This window comes from Diceros bicornis, chromosome 32 (genome assembly GCF_020826845.1).
Source record: "Diceros bicornis minor isolate mBicDic1 chromosome 32, mDicBic1.mat.cur, whole genome shotgun sequence".
In the NCBI taxonomy this organism is placed as follows: domain Eukaryota; kingdom Metazoa; phylum Chordata; class Mammalia; order Perissodactyla; family Rhinocerotidae; genus Diceros; species Diceros bicornis.
The window spans coordinates 25,074,650-25,096,770 of NC_080771.1; the positions used below are offsets into that span (position 1 = coordinate 25,074,650).

At 50.3% G+C, this 22,121-nt stretch overlaps 1 protein-coding gene across 1 annotated transcript; it reads left to right on the plus strand.

Moving 5' to 3' along the window:
- The first annotated feature begins 6,259 nt into the window (after positions 1-6,259).
- Positions 6,260-19,941, plus strand: LOC131396197 (C-type lectin domain family 18 member A). The gene is made up of 11 exons (XM_058528268.1): positions 6,260-6,371; positions 8,150-8,389; positions 14,492-14,589; positions 15,025-15,146; positions 15,329-15,436; positions 16,060-16,152; positions 17,038-17,144; positions 17,764-17,893; positions 18,200-18,296; positions 19,242-19,333; positions 19,865-19,941. Exons 1-11 carry the CDS (start codon positions 6,360-6,362, stop codon positions 19,900-19,902), a joined length of 1,137 nt encoding a protein of 378 aa, XP_058384251.1. The 5' UTR covers positions 6,260-6,359; the 3' UTR covers positions 19,903-19,941.
- The last annotated feature ends 2,180 nt before the right edge of the window (positions 19,942-22,121 follow it).

The following is a 22,121-nucleotide window of genomic DNA, read 5'->3' on the forward strand; positions in this document are numbered from 1 at the left end:
AGACTTGCCCTGGGCTAACATCTGTGCCCATCTTCCTCCACTTTCTATGGGACGGCACCACAGCATGGCCTGACAAGCGGTGCGTCGGTGCGTGCCAGGATCTGAACCGGCGAACCCCGGGCCACCACAGCGGAGCACGCGCACTTAACCGCTTGGGCCACCGGGCTAGCCCCTCTCGTGCATTTTTATAGTCAGCCCCTCTCCTATCCCCAGCCCCAGACAACCACTTATCTGCTTTCTGCCTCTAGGGATTTCCCTTTCTAGATATTTCCTATAAGTGGTATCATACAATATATCATCTTTTGTGTGACTTCATTCACTTAAGCACTTGAAATTTGTCCATGTGGTAGCATGAATTAAAAGTTTGTTCTTTTGTATGTCAATTACATCTCAATAAAGCTGGAAAAAAATTTGTTCCTGTTTATTGCTGAACAATATTCTCTCATATGGATATACCACAGTTTGTCGGTTCAACATTTCAATATGGACATTTGGGTTGTTTCCAGCTTTTGCCTATTATGAATTATGCTACTACAGTCATTTGTGTACAAGTCTTTGTGTGGACATGTGTCTCTATTTCTCTTGGGCAGATAACTAGAAGTAGAATTTCTGGGGTTTATGGTATGTATGTATGTAACTTTTTAAGAAACTGCCAAACCATTTTCCAAAGTGGTTGTATAATTTTACATTGCCACCAGCAATATATGCAGGTTCCAATTTCACCACATCTTCCTAAAACTTGGTATTATCCATTTTTTGGACTGAAGTCATTCTACTGGATATGTAATGGTATCTCATTGTGGTTTTAATTTTCATTTCCTTAGAACTAATGATGTTTAGCATCTTTTTGTGTGCTGCTTCTCCATTCATATATCTTTTTTATGAAATGTCTATTAAAATCTTTTGCCCATTTTTTTTTTTTGCAGGGGAAGATTTGCCCTAAGCTAACATCTGTTGCCAATCTTCCTCCTTTTTTTCTTCCTTTTTCCCCCTCCAAAGCCGCAGTACATAGTTGTGTATAGTTTTAAGTTATTCTGTGTGAGCCACCATCACAGCATGGCTACTGACAGGCAAGTGGTGTGGTTCTCTGCCCGGGAACCTGGCTCAGGCTGCTGAAGAGGAGTGCGCCGAACTTTAAGCACTAGGCCGTCAGGGCTGGCTTTCATTTTGCCCATTTTTTAATTAGTTGTTTGTCTTTTCATTATTTAGTTGTTAAGAGTTCTTTATGAGGGCCGGCCCCGTGGCTTAGCGGCTGGGTGTGTGCTCTCCGCTGCTGGCGGCCCGGGTTCGGATCCCGGGCGCGCACCGACGCACTGCTTCTCCGGCGGTGCTGGGGCTGCGTCCCACATGCAGCAACTAGAAGGATGTGCAGCTATGGCGTGCAGCTATCTACTGGGGCTTTGGGGGAAAAAATAAATAAATAAAATTTAAAAAACAAAAAAAAGAGTTCTTTATGAGATATATGATTTGTAAACATATTCTCTCAGTGTATGGCTTGTCTTTTCATTTTCATAATTGTGTCTTTTGAAAGCCAAAAGGTTTTAATCTTTATGAAATCCATTTTATCAATTTTTCATTTTATTAATTGTGTTTTTGGTGTCGTATCTAAGAAATCTTTGCCTAACCCAAGGTCACAAAGATTTTCTCCTATTTTTTTTCCTAGATCTTTTATAGTTCTAGCTCTCATCTATGATCCATTTGAAATTTATTTTGTGTATGGTATGAAGTAACTGTGTAAATTCACGTTTTTGCACGTGGATATCCAACTGTCCCAGCGCCACTTGTTGAAAAGATTATCTTTCCCCATGGAATTGTCTTGGCACCTTTGTCAAAAATCAATTGACCATAAATTTAACTGTTTCTTTCTGGACTATTCTGTTCCTTTGATCTATATGTCTATCTTTTCTCCATACCATATAGTTGTGATTATTTGAGTTTCATAGCAACTTTTGAAATCAGGTAGTATAAGTTTTCCAATTTTTTCTTTTTTTCTTTTTCTTTTTTTTTTAAAGATTTTATTTATTTATTTTTTTCCCCCCAAAGCCCCAGTAGATAGTTGTATGTCATAGCTGCACATCTTCCTAGTTGCTGCATGTGGGACACGGCCCCAGCACGGCCGGAGAAGTGGTGCGCGCCCGGGATCCGAACCCGGGCCGCCAGCAGCGGAGCGCGCGCACTTATCCGCTAAGCCACAGGGTCGGCCCCTCCAATTTTTTCTTTTTCAAAATTGTTTTGGTTATTTCTAATACCTTTGCTTTTCCATATACATTTTAGGATCCACTTCTGCTTTCTTTAAGGAAAGAAAAAGAAGGCTGTAGGATTTTGATAGGATTGCATCGAATCAGTAGATGAATCTGGGAATAATTGCCATCTTAACAATAGTGAGTCTTCCAATCCATGAAAGTGGAATGTCTCTCCATTTAGTTAGATTTTCTTTAATTCCGCTCAGCAATGTTTTATAGTCTTCTGTGTTCAGGTTTTATTCTTTCTGATGCCATTGTGAATGAAATTGTTTTCTCAATTTCATTTTCGGATTGTTTATTGCTAGTTTATAGAAATACAATTAGTTTTTGTATATTTACTTTGTATCCAGAGACCTTTGTTCTAGTAGGGTTTTTTAAAACATTTGTTAGGATTTTCTACATACAGGATCATATCATTTGCAACTAAAGACAGTTTTACTTCTTCCTTTGCAATCTGGATGCCTTTAATTCGTTTTTCTTGCCTTATTGCACTAATTGCATTTTCAACAGTGCAGTGTCAAGTAGAAGTGGTGAGAGTAGACATCTGGCCTTGTTTCTGATCTTAGTGGGGAAAGCATTTAGTCTTTCACCCTTAAGTATGATGTTAGCTGCAGGGTTTTCATAGGGGCTGTATTAGTTTTCTAGGGCTGCCGTAACAAGGTACCACAGATTGGGGAGCTTAAACAACAGAAATTTATTTACTCACAGTTATGGGGGCGAGAAAGCCAAGATCAACGTGTTAACATTGTTGGTTTCCTCTGAGGGTCTCTCTCCTAGGCTTACAGATGCCCATCTTCTCTCTATGTCTTCACATGGTCTTCTCTCTGTGTGTATGTGGGTGCTAATCTGCTCTTCTTCTAAGGGCACCAGTCATATTGGGTTAGGGCCCACCCCAATGACCTCCTTTAACCTTAATTACCTCTTTAAAGACTCTATCTCCAAATGTAGTCACATTCTGAGGTACCGGGATTAGTACTTCAATATACGAATTTGGGGGGGATGCAATTCAGCCCATAACAGGGGCCCTTTATCAGGATGAGGAATTTCCTTTCTGTTCTTAGTTTGTTGAGAATTTTCCTAAGGAGTAGGTTTGAGATTTTATCAAATGCTTTTTCTGTGTCTTTGACATGATCATGTGGGTTTTGTCTTTTGTTCTATAGTGTATTTCGTTAATTGATGTTTAAATGTTAGATCAACCTTGCATTCCTGGAATAAATCCTACCTGGTCATGGTGTTTTAATCCTTTTTATGTGTTGCTAGTCTGGACCCAGGAGGAAATATCACAAAAACCAAGGTGCAATGCCCTGGTTAGGAAGTCCAGCAGAGGTTGTCATCCCTGCTTTACACCATTGGATATTGAGGCCCAGGGGTGGAAGTGACAATCCCAGGGTCACACAGAGCGCCTTGGTTAGAACCTAGGCCTTCAGAGGTCTGGTCTGGTGTTTTTATCCGCTCAGCTCCTCCTCTTCTGACTCCTGAAGTGGGACTCACCCTGGCCTCCTCTTTCAGTGAGCCAGGGCCCCTCAAAAGTCGCTCCACCCCAGGCCCCAAAATATATTTTCCTCCTACCTGTGCCAAGTGCCTGGCATTGTGCTACATGGGAAGACTAGCCACATTTATCTTCAAAATCCAGGAGCGGGAATTGGGTCTTTTGTTACCTGCCGTAGAGCAGGCTGTGGGAATTGAACTCAAAGGGCCACAATGTGAATTAAAGCAGATCTGCACCAGTGTCTGGGAATGTGAAGACAGACCCTGGATTAGCCAGGATATATCATGTGCTCACTGGGTGACCTGGGGCAAGTCCTGTAGACACAGTGAGCCCAGCTTCCTCATCTACAACATGGGCACTGCATCTGCTACTGCACAGGGTTGTTGCAACAATTAAATGAACTCACATATGTGAACGTGCTTTGTAAGCTCTGTGGGAAAAAAGTCGCTATTATTAAGCATTGCTGGGATCCAGAAGGGGTGAATTTGAGGTTGTCTGGTCATCCCTTTGAGAGAGAAGAAACTCTTGAGGCCCTGGGTATTATGGGGGGACACACAACTCCAGGCTGGTTTGGGGGTCCTTGTGCCTGGCCCTGCCCCCACTCTGCAATACCCATGATGATATCCATAGTCCATCAGTGTTTCTCCTGGGAAAGCCAAGCCCACTTGCTTCTCAGCAGAACTTCCAGGGAGTTGACACCTGGCTCTGAGAGGGTGCTGGCCTAGGGGTCAGGGGTCACACAAACTCCAGAAAGAGGAAGTAGCTGGCTTGCAAGGCTGTCCTTTGGGATGGCTGAATAACCTTTGATCTGCCCTGAGGGGAATGTGGGCATTTAGCTATGGCCTGCAGCACAGCCTTTTATTTTCTAAGAAATGTGGGCCGGGGTGGAGATCTGCTTCAACTAATTCTGGTGGGATTGCATAGGCCGCTGCCAGGCCCCAGAGCATCATGGCAATTCACTGCTACACCGGCTGTTTGTCTAGAGGCTGACTTGTTCCCAGCAGGACTGAGTCAGCCAAGGGCATCACGTGCTCTCCTCCCCACTGGCTCGCCTTGCCCTCTCCTGGCCTGCAGTCACGTGGGTGGGGGTAGAGGGCACCAGCGCTGGGGCCCAGCCCCTTACACTGCTCAGACAAACTGTCCTAAGTCACCCTTTTCCTCCTGCAGGTGCAGCCGCAGCCCACTCCCCTACAAACCCACCGGTGGCCCCTGTCTGGTGTGTGGTTACCACCTGCCTATGTTTAATTCATGGCTGGGGGTTGGGAGGAACTTCCCAAGAAAGGAAAGAACTCCCCTGGGTCTTGCCCAGTTCCTGCCCGCCCGCAGGGCACATGGCATGAGCTGGGGCCTGGGGCTGGGAGTGGAAGCTGCCGATGGGCCCAGAGGACACTGTCCCAGCCTAGGCACGGCCATCATTCGTTAATCCACAGCCCTGGAATGTCTGCGGGCCAATCAGGGGGGTCTCCAAAGGCTCCCCAAGGGCTGTAATAATCCTGCAATGATTAGCAGAGGCCACAGGGTCAGTGCGCACCACTCGGTAGGTTGGTCGGCTGTCGGCAGGGAGGGCTGGCCAGGCCAGTGGCCAGAGGAGGGTGGGAGCCCCAGGATTGGAGCTAGCTGTCTGTCCCTTTTCATGCCAGCGCCAAAGGGAGGCTGTTTGGACACACTGATTACTCACAACCTCCCCCTTTTGTCTGCCAGCCCAGCCTGCCTCCTGGAGATTGAGAATAGCTCCATCCAGCCTGGGAAGCGAGCTGGACGGAGCTGGACGGCTGAGCCAGGCCGCGCCTGGAGCGCTCAACAGGCCCATGCTTCTGTCCGAGCCTTCTGCTGGGCTGAGGGGCCGCCGGCCTGGCCTCCTGCTCATGCTTCTGGCTCTCCTTGGCATGGCCTGGGCAGAGATGCGGTCACTCCAGCTGCAGCAAGAGCAGGCTCCCGTGCCCGGAGGTAAGGAGCACCTGCGTGAGGAAAGAGGCGGAGGAGCTATGAGCTCTGCATAGGGGTACTGGGGGCTTCTGGAAGCCAGTTCCCAGGCCTGAGCCCTGGGCATGCTGCTGTGGTTTAGAGAGCAACTCTCAGACAGTCCAGGGGCCCTAGATGGATGGGGGAGGCTGGGGCTGGGGAGGAGGAAGAATGAAGGGGATTGGACCCAGGCTTGGGGGTCAAGCAGGAATATTGGCCCAGAGCCTGCAGCTGGGGCCCCAGGAGAGACTCAGTGGCCAAGAGGAGCCCTAGCCAGGGGGCTGCTGCCAGCCCAGGGCTGGCTCCCTCCTCACACTCAGCCCCCAGCCCCCACCCCCAGCTCTCAGCACAAGCACTCCTCTATACCTCAGTCTCTCTCCAATCCCCACTTTCTCCACCTCTCAGGACTCCCAGCCCTCTGCTCCTGGCCCTCCCCCACACACCCACCATCCTCCTGTCCCATCCTAGGTCTTGTTTCCTAAGGGCAGGGTTGCACTCTCACATTGCCATGGTGACCCCCACCCATCACCCCGGGGTGAGCCCGGGTCCTGCTGCTCAGGCGGCCTGACCTTGTCCCTGCCCCAGCCCTGAGCAGGAAGGAGAGTTTCCTGCTCCTCTCCCTGCACAACCGCCTGCGCAGCCGGGTCCACCCCCCTGCGGCCAACATGCAGAGAATGGTGAGTACCCAAACCCGGGTCGCTGAGGGGCGGCTGGAGGGGCAACCCTGAAGAGGGCTCGGGAGGCCAGGCCGGTGCCAGGCGCCCTTCCACCTGGACAGGGCAGGAGGGGCAGCCAGTCACCTTGCCCACTGAGGGGCACATGCCTGGTTGCTGGGGGCTCTGCAGCTTTCTGCTCCTCAGAGGGGCAGTCCTTTGGCTTTTCCTCGCATCCCATCCCGTTGCCCTGGAGACCAGGAGACATGGAAGGAGCTGGCAGAAAAGGGGAGCTTCACAAAGGAGTCCCAGCAGGATCGGAGGGGCAGGGGACTGGGAGGGAGAAGCATCCTGCTGGAGGCAGGGGCTTATTTGTGACCAGGACCCAGTGCTTCTTCATGGGTTTGTCTCGGCCACTAGGAGGGGCCCCTTCGAGTTCCCCACTCGTTCACCGGGGGCCAGGGAAGGGGGTGTAGGGTTTCCCATCACCCCAAATGGAACTTCGGGGTTGGAGGTATCATCCTGGGGCCCAGAAACACTGTCCCCATAGCGTGGGATCCCAGCTGTGCCAGCCCATGTTAACAGGCCAAGGAGTGAGGGCAGGACAGAGTGGGGGCGGGCAGGGTTCCCCATGGCTGCCTCCCATAAACTCCTCCGAGGCTGGTGCCACGATGGCGACCTTGAGCGCTTGGAGGTCAGTTTCCCAGGAGGTGGGGGTGGGGCGGGCGGGGGTCGCTTCTCCCCCTTTCCCTGCTCTGCAGCAGCTCTGCCCCTCACAGGCCCGGGTCCTGGCTCCCATGCCCTGCTCCCCGCACACCCAGCCCTAGCACCTGGTGTGGGGTGCTCCCCATCAGCTGGTCAGCAGTGTCTATGCTTTTCATGGCCCTGTTGCCAAGTCTGAGAAAACTACATTTCATAAAAGATACAAGTGGTGCCCCACCACTCAGCCTCCTTCATACCCACGGCTTTGGCCCTACACAGCTGGAATTAGGTGGGTGGACTGGACCAGGGCGTGGCCATGGGGGGACACATGTCATCCTGATTGCAGAGCCCTTCATTTCAGAGGAGGGGGGACTGTTGTGGGGGGTGATGGGGAGGTCAGCTGGTGTGTGGGTTGGGAGAGCAGATTAGGCCAGCTCCAGAGAACTGTGCTCGCTGGGGCCAAAGCGCTGAGGCCCTGGAGACCTCTCACACCCTCTGTGGTCCTGTTTCCCTGTTGGTGCCCCTACACACTCCAAGGCGGGGGAATAGGATACAGCGACATGGCTGCTGCAACTTTTTGCATTGAAGAAGGGAAGCTAAGTAGAGCAATTTCTCACAATCGCCAGGGCCAGTTGTACCTAACAGCAAACACAAAACCAGTTCGGCAGTACAGAACTGCCCGGGGCTCACATTACCAGATGGAAAAAATTACGGCAGAAGCCCATCCTATCGCCTGGGCTGGCACTACTCCTCAGGAACACCTGTCCCCCTCGGGGGCGTGGTGCCCTGGGCAGGACCTGAGGGTGCCCACACAGGAGTCAGGAGGATGGAGACTCTGTCTTGGGTGGAGCCAGGCTCTCGGTCAGGAGTCCAGACACTGTAGGTGCTTTTTCCATCACATCTTGGAGAGCTTCTCGCAGGTCCTGTCTGACCCTCCCTGGCCCTGGTAAAGTGGGTGAAACCAGCTCAGAGAGGTCAAGCGGCCACCCAGCACTCCTGATCCAGTGCTCTCTGCATGACCCGGCACCCCGTGGGGGAATGGGATCACTAAGGCCTGGCCCAGAGGCCCCCTGCTGATGCCCTGTTTGTGCCGCCCCCAGGACTGGAGCGAGAGCCTGGCCCAGTGGGCTCAGGCCAGGGCGGCCCTCTGTGGTGCCCCGGCCCCAAGCCCGGTGTCGGCTCCCTGGGCCGCCCCGCAAGTGGGCTGGAACGTGCAGCTGCTGCCGGTGGGCTCAGCGTCCTTTGTCCACGTGGTGGGCTTGTGGTTCGCAGAGGGGCAGCGGTACAGCCATGCAGCAGCAGAGTGTGCCCGCAACGCCACCTGCACCCACTACACTCAGGTGAGACCAGGGTACCGGCTGCCAGGCCCCTGGGCCCCTGGGGTCAGCTCAGAGGGCTACAGTTTGTCCTAAAATTGGTGGTTGCTTCTTCTCCGATTTGTTTAGTTTTACTTTTTTTCAGCTTTAAATATGAAATATTTCAAATGTAACTCAAATAACAGACTCCCTCTTACCCCACTACCTAGATTTAGAAAATGTTGGGGGCAGGCCCCCTGCTGTAGCGGTTAAGTGCGTGTGCTCCGCTGTTGGCGGCCTGGGTCTGGATCCCAGGCGTGCACCGAGGCACCACTTGTTAGGCCATGCTGTGGTGGTGCCCCATATAAAGTGGAGGAAGATGGGCACGGATGTTAGCTCAGGGCCAGTCTTCCTCAGCAAAAAACAACAACAACAAAAAAAAAAAAAAAGAAAGAAAATATTAACTTTGTTTCTCATCTCTTGGGAAAAAAAAATCAAACCACAAAACTCAACTAAAGCCCTACTCCTGCCCTTTCCTCTATCCCTCCCCAGAGTAACCTTCTTGAAGTCCCGGTGGATCACTCCCAAGCATGTTCCCTTTTTTTTCCACTCAACAAATCTTTGTTGAGTGTCTTCTATATACCTGGCATTGTCTAGATGCCGGGGTACAGCACTGAAAAACACAGGCAAAATCCCAAGCATGTTTTAATACCTGTAGTATACATGAAAGTGTTCTGACACCTTTTCTACATGTGCAGGTGAGTTGTGTGTTATTAAATCCTGCATGTGTTCTCTCTCTGACGTCTCCTTTTGCATTTGTGTTTCTCGCTCCAGACCAGGTTTATAGGATTTTCTTGCATTGATCCAGATACACATGGGTGATTCACTATGAATAAGCCACCATTTACGGGCATCTAGGTTATTTCCACTTTTTTACTATTACAAGCCCAACTGCAAGCACAGATCCTAGTTCAGGGTCTTGCACATATGTGTCCAGAGTTTCTCTAGGACACACTTGGAAGGGGAATGGCTGGGTCACGGAGAGCTCGCATCTACAACCTTACTAGCTATTGCCAAAGTGATGGTGCCAACTGTATTCCCTCCACTTTCCCTACGTTGTCAAGTTCCTTAATTTTTCCAACTCAATGCTGCGAAATGCCACCTCACTCTGTTTTTAATTTGCATTTCCCTGATTACCTGTGAGACTCAGCATATTTGCTATTCTGTTAATTGCCTGTTCATTGTGTCTTTTCCTGATTAATTCATAAGCATCCTTTCTATATGCTTTATACTTTTTCTTGGTCATCTGGATTGCAAATACCTTTTTCTAGCATAGGGCTTGTATTTTTTCTTATTTTTATTTATTTATTTATTTTCCCCCCAAAGCCCCAGTAGATAGTTGTATGTCATAGCTGCACATCCTTCTAGTTGCTGTATGTGGGACGCAGCCTCAGCATGGCCGGAGAAGCGGTGTGTTGGTGTGCGCCGGGATCCCAACCCGAGCCGCCAGCAGCGGAGCGCGCACACATAACCGCTAAGCCACGGGGCCGGCCCTGTATTTTTTCTTTATGTTATCTTTTATAAGATAAATCTTTAGAAGATCTTAATATTAAGGGAATCCATTTTCTTGAGTTTTTTCTTTATAGTTCATCCATTTGTTGTATCATGTTTAAGAAATATTTTTCTACTCTGACATCAGAAAGGTAGTCTTCCTATATTTTCTTCCAAAGTTTAGATGTTTTCCTTTTTCATATTGAAGTCATTAAGCCACCTGGAGTTTTTTGTGCATGGTGACGTAGGATTTCCCTTTTTCCACATGGGCACACTGTATTGAGTACTGAATCCCTTCTCCGCTGACTCATGATGCCGCCTCAGTCATATACCCAGCTCACATAGCCGCATGGGTCTGTTGTTGAATTCTCTGTTCTATTCTGTTGATCTTTTTTTTTTTTGTATCCCTGCCCAAACTGTGTTTTAATTATTATGGTTTTATAAAAAGTTTTGAGGGCTGCCCCGTGGCTTAGCAGTTAAGTGCACGTGCTCCGCTACTGGCGGCCCGGGTTCGGATCCCGGGCGCGCAACAACGCACCGCTTCTCCGGCCATGCTGAGGCCGCGTCCCACATACAGCAACTAGAAGGATGTGCAACTATGACGTACAACTATCTACTGGGGCTTTGGGGGGCAAAAAAATTTTTTTAAAAAGGTTTTGATGGGAAAATCCATCATATTATTATTATTGTTCAAAAATTTTTTGACTCCTGATTCTTTTATATGAATTTCATAAATAGCCTCTATCAGATTATAGACATTTCTTTCTAATCCATAATCCAAGTTTGTTAAGCATTTTTTTTTTTTTTTTTTTTTGTGAGGAGATCAGCCCTGAGCTAACATCCGCCAATCCTCCTCCTTTTTTGCTGAGGAAGACGGCCCTGGGCTAACATCGGTGCCTATCTTCCTCCACTTTATATGGGACGCCGCCACAGCATGGCTTACCAAGCAGTGGGTCGGTGCGCGCCCGGGATCCGAACCAGCGAACCCCGGGCCGCTGCAGCGGAGCGCGCGCACTTAACCGCTTGCGCCACCGGGCCGGCCCCTGTTAAGCATTTTTTAAAAATAATTTTATTTATTTATTTTTCCCCCAAAGCCCCAGTAGATAGTTGTATGTCATAGTTGCACATCCTTCTAGTTGCTGTATGTGGGACGCGGCCTCAGCATGGCCGGAGAAGTGGTGTGTCGGTGCGCGCCCGGGATCCGAACCCAGGCCACCAGCAGCAGAGCACGCGCACTTAACCACTAAGCCACGGGGCCGGCCCAAAGACAACTTTTTTTTTTTGTGAGGAGATCAGCCCTCTGCTAACATCTGCCAATCCTCCTCTTTTTTTTTAGCTAAGGAAGTCTGCCAATCCTCCTCTTTTTTTTTAGCTGAGGAAGACTGGCCCTGGGCTAACATCTGTGCCCATCTTCCTCCACTTTATATGGGACGCCACCACAGCATGGCTTGCCAAGCAGTGCGCCGGTGCATGCCTGGGATCCAAACTGGTGAACCCCGGACCGCCACAGCGGAGCGTGAGCACTTAACCGCTTGCGCCACCGGGCTGGCCCCTGTTAAGGATTTTTAAAATCATAAATAGGTCTTGTGTTTTATTAAATACTTTTTCTGCATCTATTGAAATAATCATATGGTTTTTCCTTAATTACTAAAGTAATGAAATACATGAATAAATTTTTTGTGTGTGTGCAAAGCTGTTACATGACACTAGATCTTCCTGGTCACACATTTTAAATGTTTTATTAAATTTCAAACATATACAAAGCGATCAGAATGATTTAATGAACCCCCACATACCCATCACTCACCTTCAACAATTTTCAACTCATGGTTTTGTAGCTCATTGTTTCCTTACCTACTTCCCTCTCCTCCCATATTATTTTTAAACAAATTTCAGACATCATATAATTTTATCCATAAGTATATATGTCTAAAAGATGGCTCTTTTTAAAAAACATAATCTCAATACCAACATTAATATATATTTTTAAATGTTAACTCTGCCTTGCCTTCCTACCTGCAGGGCTGTAATTTATTTATGCACCATACGCTATAAGTTATTCAAACGCTAAAATACTTATGTATTAGTAAACAGTTGCTATCCCAAGTTCCCAGAATGCCACTGGCCTAGCCTCTTCACAGGGACACCTGGGATCTTTCCTATGATCTAGAACCAAAGGGTGACTACCTGTCACAGTGGTGGGTATCCAGGATCCTGCTCCAGCCCAGCATCTGTTCTGATTGGCAAGCACCCATGCCTACCGGTTGTTAAATATTTTAAATATCTACCTACTTAGCATGTCATGTGATGTGAAATAATGTGATGGAGGGATGTGCGGTGTGTTGTTGTTGTTTTTAATTCATTGCTGGATTTGGTTTGCTAAATATTATTTGATGGTGAAATTGACCTCTGATTTTCTTTTCTCATACTGCCCTAGCCTGAGTTATAGCAATGCTATACTGACCTCATAAAGTAGGTTGGAAGCTTTGCCTCATTTTCTACTTCCTGGAATAGTTTCTGTAACATTTGCTATAACTCTCCTATAAAACTATTTGGGCCTCGTTCTATTTTTCAGTTGTTTGTTTTATGTGTATGTGTATGTATGCGTGGATTTTAACTACTGATTCAAATTTTAGAAATGGTCATAGGTCATTGGATTTTCTATTTCTTCTTGAGACAGTTTTGCCAAGCCTCTATTTTCTAGGAAATTGTCCCTTTTATGTTTTCCAATTTATTGGTCATAATTGTTCTTTTCTTTTAATTTCTTGCAGTTTATTTTATGAGTTGATTATACATAGACTATGCCATTCATTATATTTACTTTTGGAACTCAGTCGTTCAGATTCTAAAAAATGAATTGGTAAAAAAAAAAAAAAATGGGTTGCTGGCTTGTTTTTCATTAACATTCAATTACAAATGTAATATAAGCTCCTGAATCTGTACAATAAAATGGCAGGTAGATGGTGACAGTGAGAAAACTTAAAGTCAAACTTTATAATTGTTCATTATTTAATAGAGATTTAAAACTAAAATTAAACAGATTTTAAAAATACTTCCTGTGTCTGTAGCTATGTCCTTTTACAATTCCCAACTTAATTTGTGCCTTCTCTCTTTTATTCTTTACCAGTCTTCCCAAAGCTGTGTCTATTTTAACAAATTAGCTTTTTGTTTTTATTCTTTTTATTAATTTCTGCTCTTATTTTTATTATTTTCTTTCTTCTCCTTTATTTGGTTTATTATTCTTTTTTATATTCTTGATATGGGTTCTTAGCTCATTAATTTTGTCTTTTTTCATTTCTGCTCTATGCATTTAAAGCTATAAATTTCCCTCTAAACTTCGTTAGCTGTATCCCCTAAGTTTTGATATTTAGTGTTTTCCTTGTCATTTAGGTCTGTTTTCTATTTTTCATCATGATGTTGTCTTTGATTTTGAGTGTATATTTACATTTCTAAACTATGCTTTCTCCTTTCCTTACTTCTAAATTATTTACTTTAGATTTTATTGCATGGAATTCATAGAATGTGGCCTGGATATTGGTTCTTTGGTATCTGGTGAATCTTGCTTTGTGGTTTAGTGAGGGGGTCAACATTTGCAAAAGTTCCATGCAGTCCTAAAAAGAATGTATATTCTCTAATTGGTGGATACATATATATGACTCCATGTTCTTATCTCCCTACCTCATACTTGTCATTTTTAGTGGCTACCAGAGTTTGCCTAGCTATTCCTGAGTATCAACAATTTGTGCTGTTTCCAAGTTGTCACAGATTCTAAGACTTTAAATCAAAGTTTTGAATACTGTTAAAGACCTATATCTGTTAGCTTTTGCTGCATGACACACTACCCCAAAATTCAGCATCTTATGATTCTGCAGGTGGGCAAATTGGGTTGGCTCAGCTGGGAGGTTCTTCTGGTCTTGGCTGGACCCGCTTGTGCAACTACAGTCAGCTGCTGGGTTGGCGGGGAGCTGGCTGTCTAGCGTGGCCGCAACTGGCTCATCTCTGCCCCGTGAGCTCTTTCACCCTTCAGCAGGCTTGTTCATGTGGTGGCTGAGCATGAGAGATCATGAGAGTGAGTGAAAATTGCAAGTTCTCCTGAGGCCTAGTTTCAAAACCAGCTCAATATCACCTCTGCTTTATTCTGTTGGCCAATGCAAGTCACAGGGCCAGCTAGATTCAAGATATGGGAAAGTGAGTCCTCTTCATGCAAAGAACTGCAAAGCCACATTTAAAAGAATGGGCCACCGGGAGAAGTGAAGGGTTGTGGCCATTTTTGCAATCCATCGCAAGGCCTTTGACGTCCAAGGTTGTCTTTTGCCACTCTCTTCCACCCATTCACAATCTCCCCTCCCTTCAGGTATCAGCTGACCCTCACCTCCCCACCTAAGAAGCCTTTCTAGACTATTCCCACCCATCCTTATAGCCCTGCCTGGCACAGCTGCTGCTCCTGAAGCCCCAGAGAGGTGAGGGAGCTGTCTGTCTCCCTGGTTTGGGGCAAAACCTGTGTTCCCCCTCCCCAGACGAGCATCATCTGTGCTGATGGCCCCCAGACTGGGAGTGGCCTGTGATAGGGTTTCTGAGCCACTGTGTCTCCCGCAGCTCGTGTGGGCCACCTCGAGCCAGCTGGGCTGTGGGCAGCACCCCTGCTCTGGGGCTCAGGCCGAGATGGAAGCCTTTGTCTGTGCCTACTCTCCCGGGTAAGCCCCGCCGCGGCAGCTGCCCTCCATCCCCTGCTGGGGTGGGAGGGATACTTTCACCCAGGGTGAGAAGCCCACCCACACACCCCAAAAGCCTTTACCCCTAGGTCTGCACCTTAGTCTGCACCTTGGAAGAGGGAAGAAGGGGGAAAGGGAGAGAGTGGAGAAGTGGGCAGCACCCACGATCTGGCCATGCAGAATGCAGCTTCTCCTCAGATGCCCTTCCTGGAAGCACTACTCTGCTTTCAGGGAATTTGCCAGTATGAGTTTGGAGGTCATCTTTTCTTTCCTAGGAAATCTCCCTGTCTCACCCAGCTCCCTGACTCCCTGGCTGGTCCAGAAGGAGCTGAAGGGGCCAGTGGGGCAGGCAGCAAGACCTGCCCCTGCCTTGCTCAAGGCCAGGCCCTTCCAGCCCTCTGGTGCTTGCTCTCACAGAGGCAACTGGGAGGTAAACGGCAAGACAATCGCCCCCTATAAGAAGGGCGCCTGGTGTTCGCTCTGCACGGCCAGCATCTCGGGCTGCTTCAAGGCCTGGGACCATGCAGGCAGGTTCTGTGGTAAGTGTCCCACTCGGTTGCCTCCTCCTGGAGCACTGGGTACATGAGAGCTTCATCTAGTGACCTTGGAGGAGGATGGCAGCATCCTGAGGGGCTATCCTGGATGCCCTGGGCCTCAGCACCCAGAGAGGCACCTGCCTGGGTAGGGGCCCCCCCTCAGAGTTCCCTCCTTGTCTGACCAGAGGTCCCCAGGAACCCATGTCGCATGAGCTGCCGGAACCACGGACATCTCAACATCAGCACCTGCCACTGCCACTGTCCCCCTGGCTACACAGGCAGATACTGCCAAGGTGAGGGGCACCTGGAGTTCCAGATCACAACTGCCTGGGGGACGCAGTGAGTGAAGTCTAGGCCCAGCACACGCGCAGGCAGCCCCTGGGGGTAAGGAGGGACTGAGCTGGGATGCTCGCACACGTGCTCGCGTGGTGTGGCCAGGGGCTATGTTGCGCTCATTGAGAGGGTTTCGAGGGAGTCTTGAGTGAGTCAGAGGGTGCTGACCGTGTATTTGCTGATCTGCACACTGCATATAGTCATTCAACAAGCATTCATTGAGCACCGACTGTCTGCCAGACCCTGAGCTGTGCAGGGGGTTTAAAGTGGAATCAGATTTGGCCCCTTAGGCTCTGGGGTGGTGGGAGGAGGAATTAGGATCCACAAGTGGATTCTTGTCCCACTGTGCCCCCTCCCCAGCTCTGTGCCATGAGCAGATCACCTTCCAAACCCCAATTTGCTTCTCTCTACAATGAGATCAAACCAAAGAAGCCAAGGGTGGCAGCGGTTGGAAGGCCTGATGGGTTCTGTCCCTGTTCTTGCTGTGGTTGGCCATTCCCTGCACATCTGCAGCCTGAAGGGGGCAGCAGGCCGTCCAGGGATTGCAGGCTGAGCACCATACCCTCTTGCCCCGTCCTGGCAGTGCGGTGCAGTGTGCAGTGTGTGCATGGCCAGTTCCGGGAGGAGGAGTGCTCCTGTGTCTGTGATGTCGGCTACGGGGGTACCCAGTGTGCCAGTGAGTCATGCCCCAAGGCCCCGATGAGTCGGGCCTCCCAGGACCCCCTCTGTGGAGTGCTGGGTCCAACTCATACCAGCTCACAGGAGCCCATTGTGCGCAATCTCTTCCCAACTCCCCATTCAGTGACATCACATTGGTAGCTTGAAATTGACCATGGTGGGGATATTTACACCACAGAGATTGGCAAATGCTACATACCATAGGTTTGTTTTTCTTTTTTTTTTTTGGTGAGGAAGCTTAGCCCTGAGCTAACATCTGTGCCCATCTTCCTCTATTTTGTACATGGGATGCTGCCACAGCATGGCTTGATGAGTGGTGCGTAGGTCCACGCCTGGAATCCGAACCCGCAAACCCTGGGCCACTGAAGCAGAGTGCACGAACTTAACCACTGTGCCACCAGGCCGGCCCCCCCATAGATTTGTGTGTGTGTGTGTGTGTGTGTGTGTGTGTGTGTGTGTGTGAGGAAGATCAGCTCTGAGCTAACATTCGATGCCAATCCTCCTCTTTTTTGCCGAGAAAGATTGGCCCTGGGCTAACATCCGTGCCCATCTCCCTCTACTTTATACGGGACGCTGCCATAGCATGGCTTAGACAAGTGGTGCGTTGATGTGCGCCCGGGATCCGAACATGTGAACCCCAGGCCACCAAAGCAGAGTGTGCACACTTAACCACTACGCCACTGGGCCGGCCCCTCCATAGATTTTTCTTTTAGAGAGAGAGCTGGTTGTTACACATTTTCTAACACACCACTGACCCCCACCCCCTCTCCAGCTTGGAGCCGGTGGCCAGAGGAAGGGGCACCTTGAGCTTAGCTCCCTGGCAGGGCAGAGGGGTAACGATTCTGAGGTCCCCACACACGAACTCAGGCTTCCCTCCCCCCAGCCAAGGTGCACTTTCCCTTCCACATCTGTGACCTGAGGATTGACGGAGACTGCTTCATGGTGTCTTCGGAGGCAGACACCTATTATGGAGCCAAGATGAAATGCCAGGTGACAGCTGACCCTGACTTCTCAGGGACCCCCCCAGGGTCTCAAGAAAGGGTCTTAATGGGGGGACCCTGGACTAAGAGATGGTTCCCTCGACTTCTCTTGAGCTGCCTCTCATCATTAGTATAAAGCAGGGGTCACAAACTCAGAGGCCCGTGGAAGCCCGGAGGTCACTTAATGAGCTGAGGGACCCAGGGATGAGGCCCCAGTCAACTGCCATCTAAGGAGCCATCCTGAGTCAGCTCCAGCTGCTGGCTGCCAGGCAGGAATGCGAGTTCAGAGAGGCCAGAACTTGGGATTTTTCGAGAGAACCAGAAATTCAGATTTTCATTGGCATCTCTCGATTTACTAACGTTGGCAACCAATTCAAATGCATTTAAGACACTGAGCAGGTGAAACAAAACACTTCCGAGGGTGGGACCCTGACAGCCTGGGTCCCTGTGCACAGAAAGAGGAGATGCAGGCAGGGGAGAGGAAGGGGGACCCCTACTCTAATAGGCAGGAGGCTGGGGGGGTGGGGATGATGACAGCCCGGCCAGCACACAGATTTGACATCCATGACCGGGAAGGGCTGGCCTGAGCTCTGGGGCCCTGCCAGCATGACCCAGAGTGGGGGTTACAGGGAAAGGGCGGGGTGCTAGCCCAGATTGAGAGCCAGAAAGTGCAGGACATCCTCGCCTTCTACCTGGGCCGCCTGGAGACCACCAACGAGGTGACCGACAGCGACTTTGAGACCAGAAACTTCTGGATCGGTGAGTGCCTTGCTGGGTGGGGGTGCAGTGAGGGCAGGGGCTGGGTACCCCACACTGCTCCAGGAATCCGGGCAGTGGAAACCCAGAGCACTCACCAGCAGACAGTAAGGGTGTGTGTAGTGAGGGCTTGGAGCCCAGAATGGGTCAGCAGTTGGGCTGGTGATCCCCTTCCCTGGGGAGAGCGCTGAGGGGAAGGGAGAACCACCAGGGGGTCTGGAAGAGCTGGGTTAAGGCCTGGGGGCTGGACAGGCATTCAGCAGGGAGCCTGGGCTCTGAGTGGGGCCAATCTTGGCTGCTGTGGCCCAGGGCTCACCTACAAGACCACTAAGGGCTCCTTCCGCTGGACCACCGGGGAGCACCAGTCCTTCACCAGTTTCGCCTTCGGGCAGCCTGACAACCAGGGGTGAGTGTGGGGTGCCTTCCCTCCCCTGAGCCCACCTTCTCACCTGAGCCTGTTTGCTGAGCCTCCCGACACCACCGAAGAACCTCCACCAGCCTGCTCCCTGGCTGAGCCCTTTGAGGGTCTGGGCCTTACCTGGTGCCCAAGAAGTCTGGGCACATCTGGGTATGGGTGTGATGCTGAGGTGATGCACATTCCTGGCCTCCTCATAAAGGAGAAGGAACCCAAGAAGGCTTCATCCATCCACCAGTCCCGTCGTCCCCTCAGCTGTCCCTCCATCCCTCCGTTATCTATCCACCCCTCCCCCCACCACGCTCCCTTTGCCTGTATCAATACTCCAGTTCCAGCATTCTTTAGCTATTCACCCACCTGCATCCATTCACACACACATCCACCCACCAGCCAGCCTGTGTGGAGGGCCTTCTGGTTATGTGGCCCTGGCCTGGTCTTCAAAGCCCAGGAATGCCCAAGGCAGGGGTGACAGGGGTGAAGGTGGTCAAACTGTGTGGCCACCAAGGGCTCCAAAGACCTTGCCTAGCCCTCCCTTGACCTCCTTGACAGCAGCCGGGCCGATGCCCCTGGCCTTCACCTAGAGGAAGTCAGCTGATCAGGCTCCCGGGCACACCTTCTCCCAGCTGGAGGCTGGATGGACGTGGGGTTGTGTGTTCCAGGTCCCACCCCCCCACATTGGCTGGTGTGGCTGAGTGCTGGTGGTGGGTAGATGGAGTTGGTACCCCAGGTAGGGGGTTTGCTGAGACCTCCCGGCTGCAGTGGTCTGGCGAATGGGCATGGGAGCATGGGGATATCTGGCTCCCAGAAGCCCCATGTGCAGAATGGGGGCACCTAGGCCTCTTAGGTACAGGTAGCCTGCTGGGTGGAGGATTTCAGCCTCTCCCAGACTCCTAACTTCATTCCTCCACCCTGAGCACCCGACATTCGGCCCCGTAGGTTTGGCAACTGCGTGGAGCTGCAGGCATCGGCCGCCTTCAACTGGAACGACCAACGCTGTAAAACTCGAAATCGTTACATCTGCCAGTTTGGTGAGGCCCCTCCCACGGCTCCCCTCCTCTGGTCCCTGTCTCCTGGGGTACCCACTGGCCCACTCCAGGTGCTAGGATATCCAGGTCACAAGCTCAGAGGGTGTCCAAGCACACAGGGCCACCAAGGACATTTTGCTCAGGGCCTTGCTGTGCCTGCGGGCACCTGAGGCCCAGAGGAGGCAACACGGGCCCAGCTTCACACAGCACATCCATGCAGTGGCAGGAACTGCAGCCTGGCCAGGATTTCTCTACAGTCTCTTTCCTCCTGTCACTAAAGCTGCCACTTAGGGAACTGTCATGTTCCCGGTGTCCCTAATTCCCTAGAGCCCCATGAACTATGTTTGTAGGGGGTGGGGGGGGGCAGAGGTGAAACCTGGCCCAGAGCTGGCTTCCAGCAGCACCTGATGGAAGGGTCTGGAGCTCCACGAGGGACCATGGCCATGGGTACTTCTGAACCAAGTGCAGCAGGGTCCCCGTCCCAGGACTGCCTGGGCTGCCACTGCCCCTCACTCTGTTCTGCTTCCTTTCCAGCTCAGGAGCACATTTCCCGGTGGGACCCGGGGCCCTGAGGCTCGACTGGGCATCTTCCCTGCCAGACCCTGGGTGGACCAGCCCTGCTTGCTTGTCTTCCCGCTCTTCTGGAACAAGGGCCAGTCCAGGACCGCAAGCCTCACATCCAAAGAGGTCTTAGACCTTACTTGTAGTGAAGCCAATAGGGAGCCTGACATAGGGGGAGGGGAGCCTGGGGCCCCTCAGCTGGCTTTTGATTGGGAAGATGGGCCTCAATTAGGTGCTGAGGCAGAAGCCAGGGCCAGTGGTCAGAAGAGAGCGCTCTCCTCCATCTGGGCCAGACCCTCTGCGGGAGATGGAGGTTCCTTGCTGCCCAGGATGTGCCCCACAAAGGATTAAACTAAGTTATGAATCAGCCAGACTCGAGAATGCTTGTTTTGAAGGGGAATTCAGACGATCCAGGATGATCCTGGGAAGACTGGAGGGTGCCTGAGGCTTCCCTGCTGGTTGCCTCCTACCCACCCCATTCCCTTCACTGGTCACCCATGTGGCCCAGGGCCCCCTCTGGAAGTTTTTAGGTTCCCCAGTGGGGTAGGAGGCCAGACTCCCTGCCTCAGTGAGGGGTCTTTTTTTGCAGCAGCTCCCAGGCAGGCAGGGTGGAAACCACTCTGAGCTCCTGTGTGTCTGTGTCTTGTGTCCCTGGGTGGAGTGCTTTCACAAATCCAGGACTGACAGTGGAACCAGAACCTGGAAAGTACCATCCCCTTGCCCAGCTCCCCGAACATCATAGCTCATCATAGTCGCACTTACACGTGTCAGGCACTGCAATCAACACTTGACATCCTGGGCCAGCCTCCTGGCTTAGCGGTTAAGTGCCCGCGCTCCGCTGCTGGCGGCCCGGGTTTGGATCCCGGGCGAGCACCGACGCACTGCTTCTCGGGCCGTGCTGAGGCCACATCCCACATACAGCAACTAGAAGGATGTGCAGCTATGACATACAACTATCTACTGGGGCTTTGGGGGAAAAAAAAAGGAGGAGGATTGGCAATAGATGTTAGCTCAGAGCCGGTCTTCCTCAGCAAAAAGAAGAGGATTAGCATGGATGTTAGCTCAGGGCTGATCTCCCTCAGAAAAATAAATAAATAAATAAAAAAGGATAACTCTTGTTTGTCTTCCTTTCCTCCTTCGTGGGGTTTGGGTCTAAGCTCTCTAATGGCAGCCTACATGTTTACTTAAGCCACTCGGCTTTATCTCCTGATGGATGGGTTACCACAGCCCTTCTCGGCTTCCTATTTCACACCTGACACTGGTCACCTCTCAGAATCTTCTTTTCCTTCTGAAGTGTAATTGAATCCATTTCACTGCTGCTTCTGTGAACACTTTGGGACACTTCGACATGTAATTGAGCAAAATCTACGTTGCCTCCACTTTGAAGACGCCTGCCCTCACCAGACACCCGGATGCCCCACACTGAGAAGCTCCGATGTCAGGGTCAGAGGGGGATTCTTTCTTTAATTGTTTCCTGTGTCTCTTACCACGCACGTGTGGCTAAGTGACTAGACCTCACCTTTTCAGGAAGACTCAAATACCGCCGCAATGCTCTCCCTTCCCTCAGTCCACCCGCTCTCTTGTGCACAGCAGAGGCTTCAGCTGGCTCTTCATCCTCGCCGCCTCCCAGGGAAGTCTGCCCATTGGTCAGCTTCTGCTTACGGACTTGTTCTTCAGTAAGGAGACTTGATATATGTTTTCTTTCCTATAAGTTGCAGCTATAGCTGAATGAAACAAATTGTAACTGAATACAAGAAACGATAACTGAATACTCTCTAGGAAGCAGCTGATAAGAGAGGTCCAAACAGACATGTTTTCCTTACCTTTAGTGAGTGACTAGGAGACAATGACTGATGGAGGCTCTTGGAAGTTCAAACCAACATTGGAAGCCACCTACAAACTGTTTTTAGAGTTTTCCTTTTTCTCCACAGCAGAGCAAGAGCAATAGAAAATTCTCCACTGATAGCCATCAGCAGCCCCCTTCACAGCACTCTCTTGGCTGCTTAGAAGAAGGAGCGATCCATTGCTTGTACCTAGACAGTGCCCGTTATGTCAGGCTTCTTCTGGAAGCGGTTTGCGTTAGTGCTGTCTGGGACTTACCACCGTCCTTTATAGGAACAACGACTGAGTCAGTGGTCCCTGTTAGGTAAGAGCTGCTGTAAACATGTTTTGAAAATTAGGTGCCAAAAACTTGTACATAAATGTTCATAGCAGCATTATTCCTAATAGA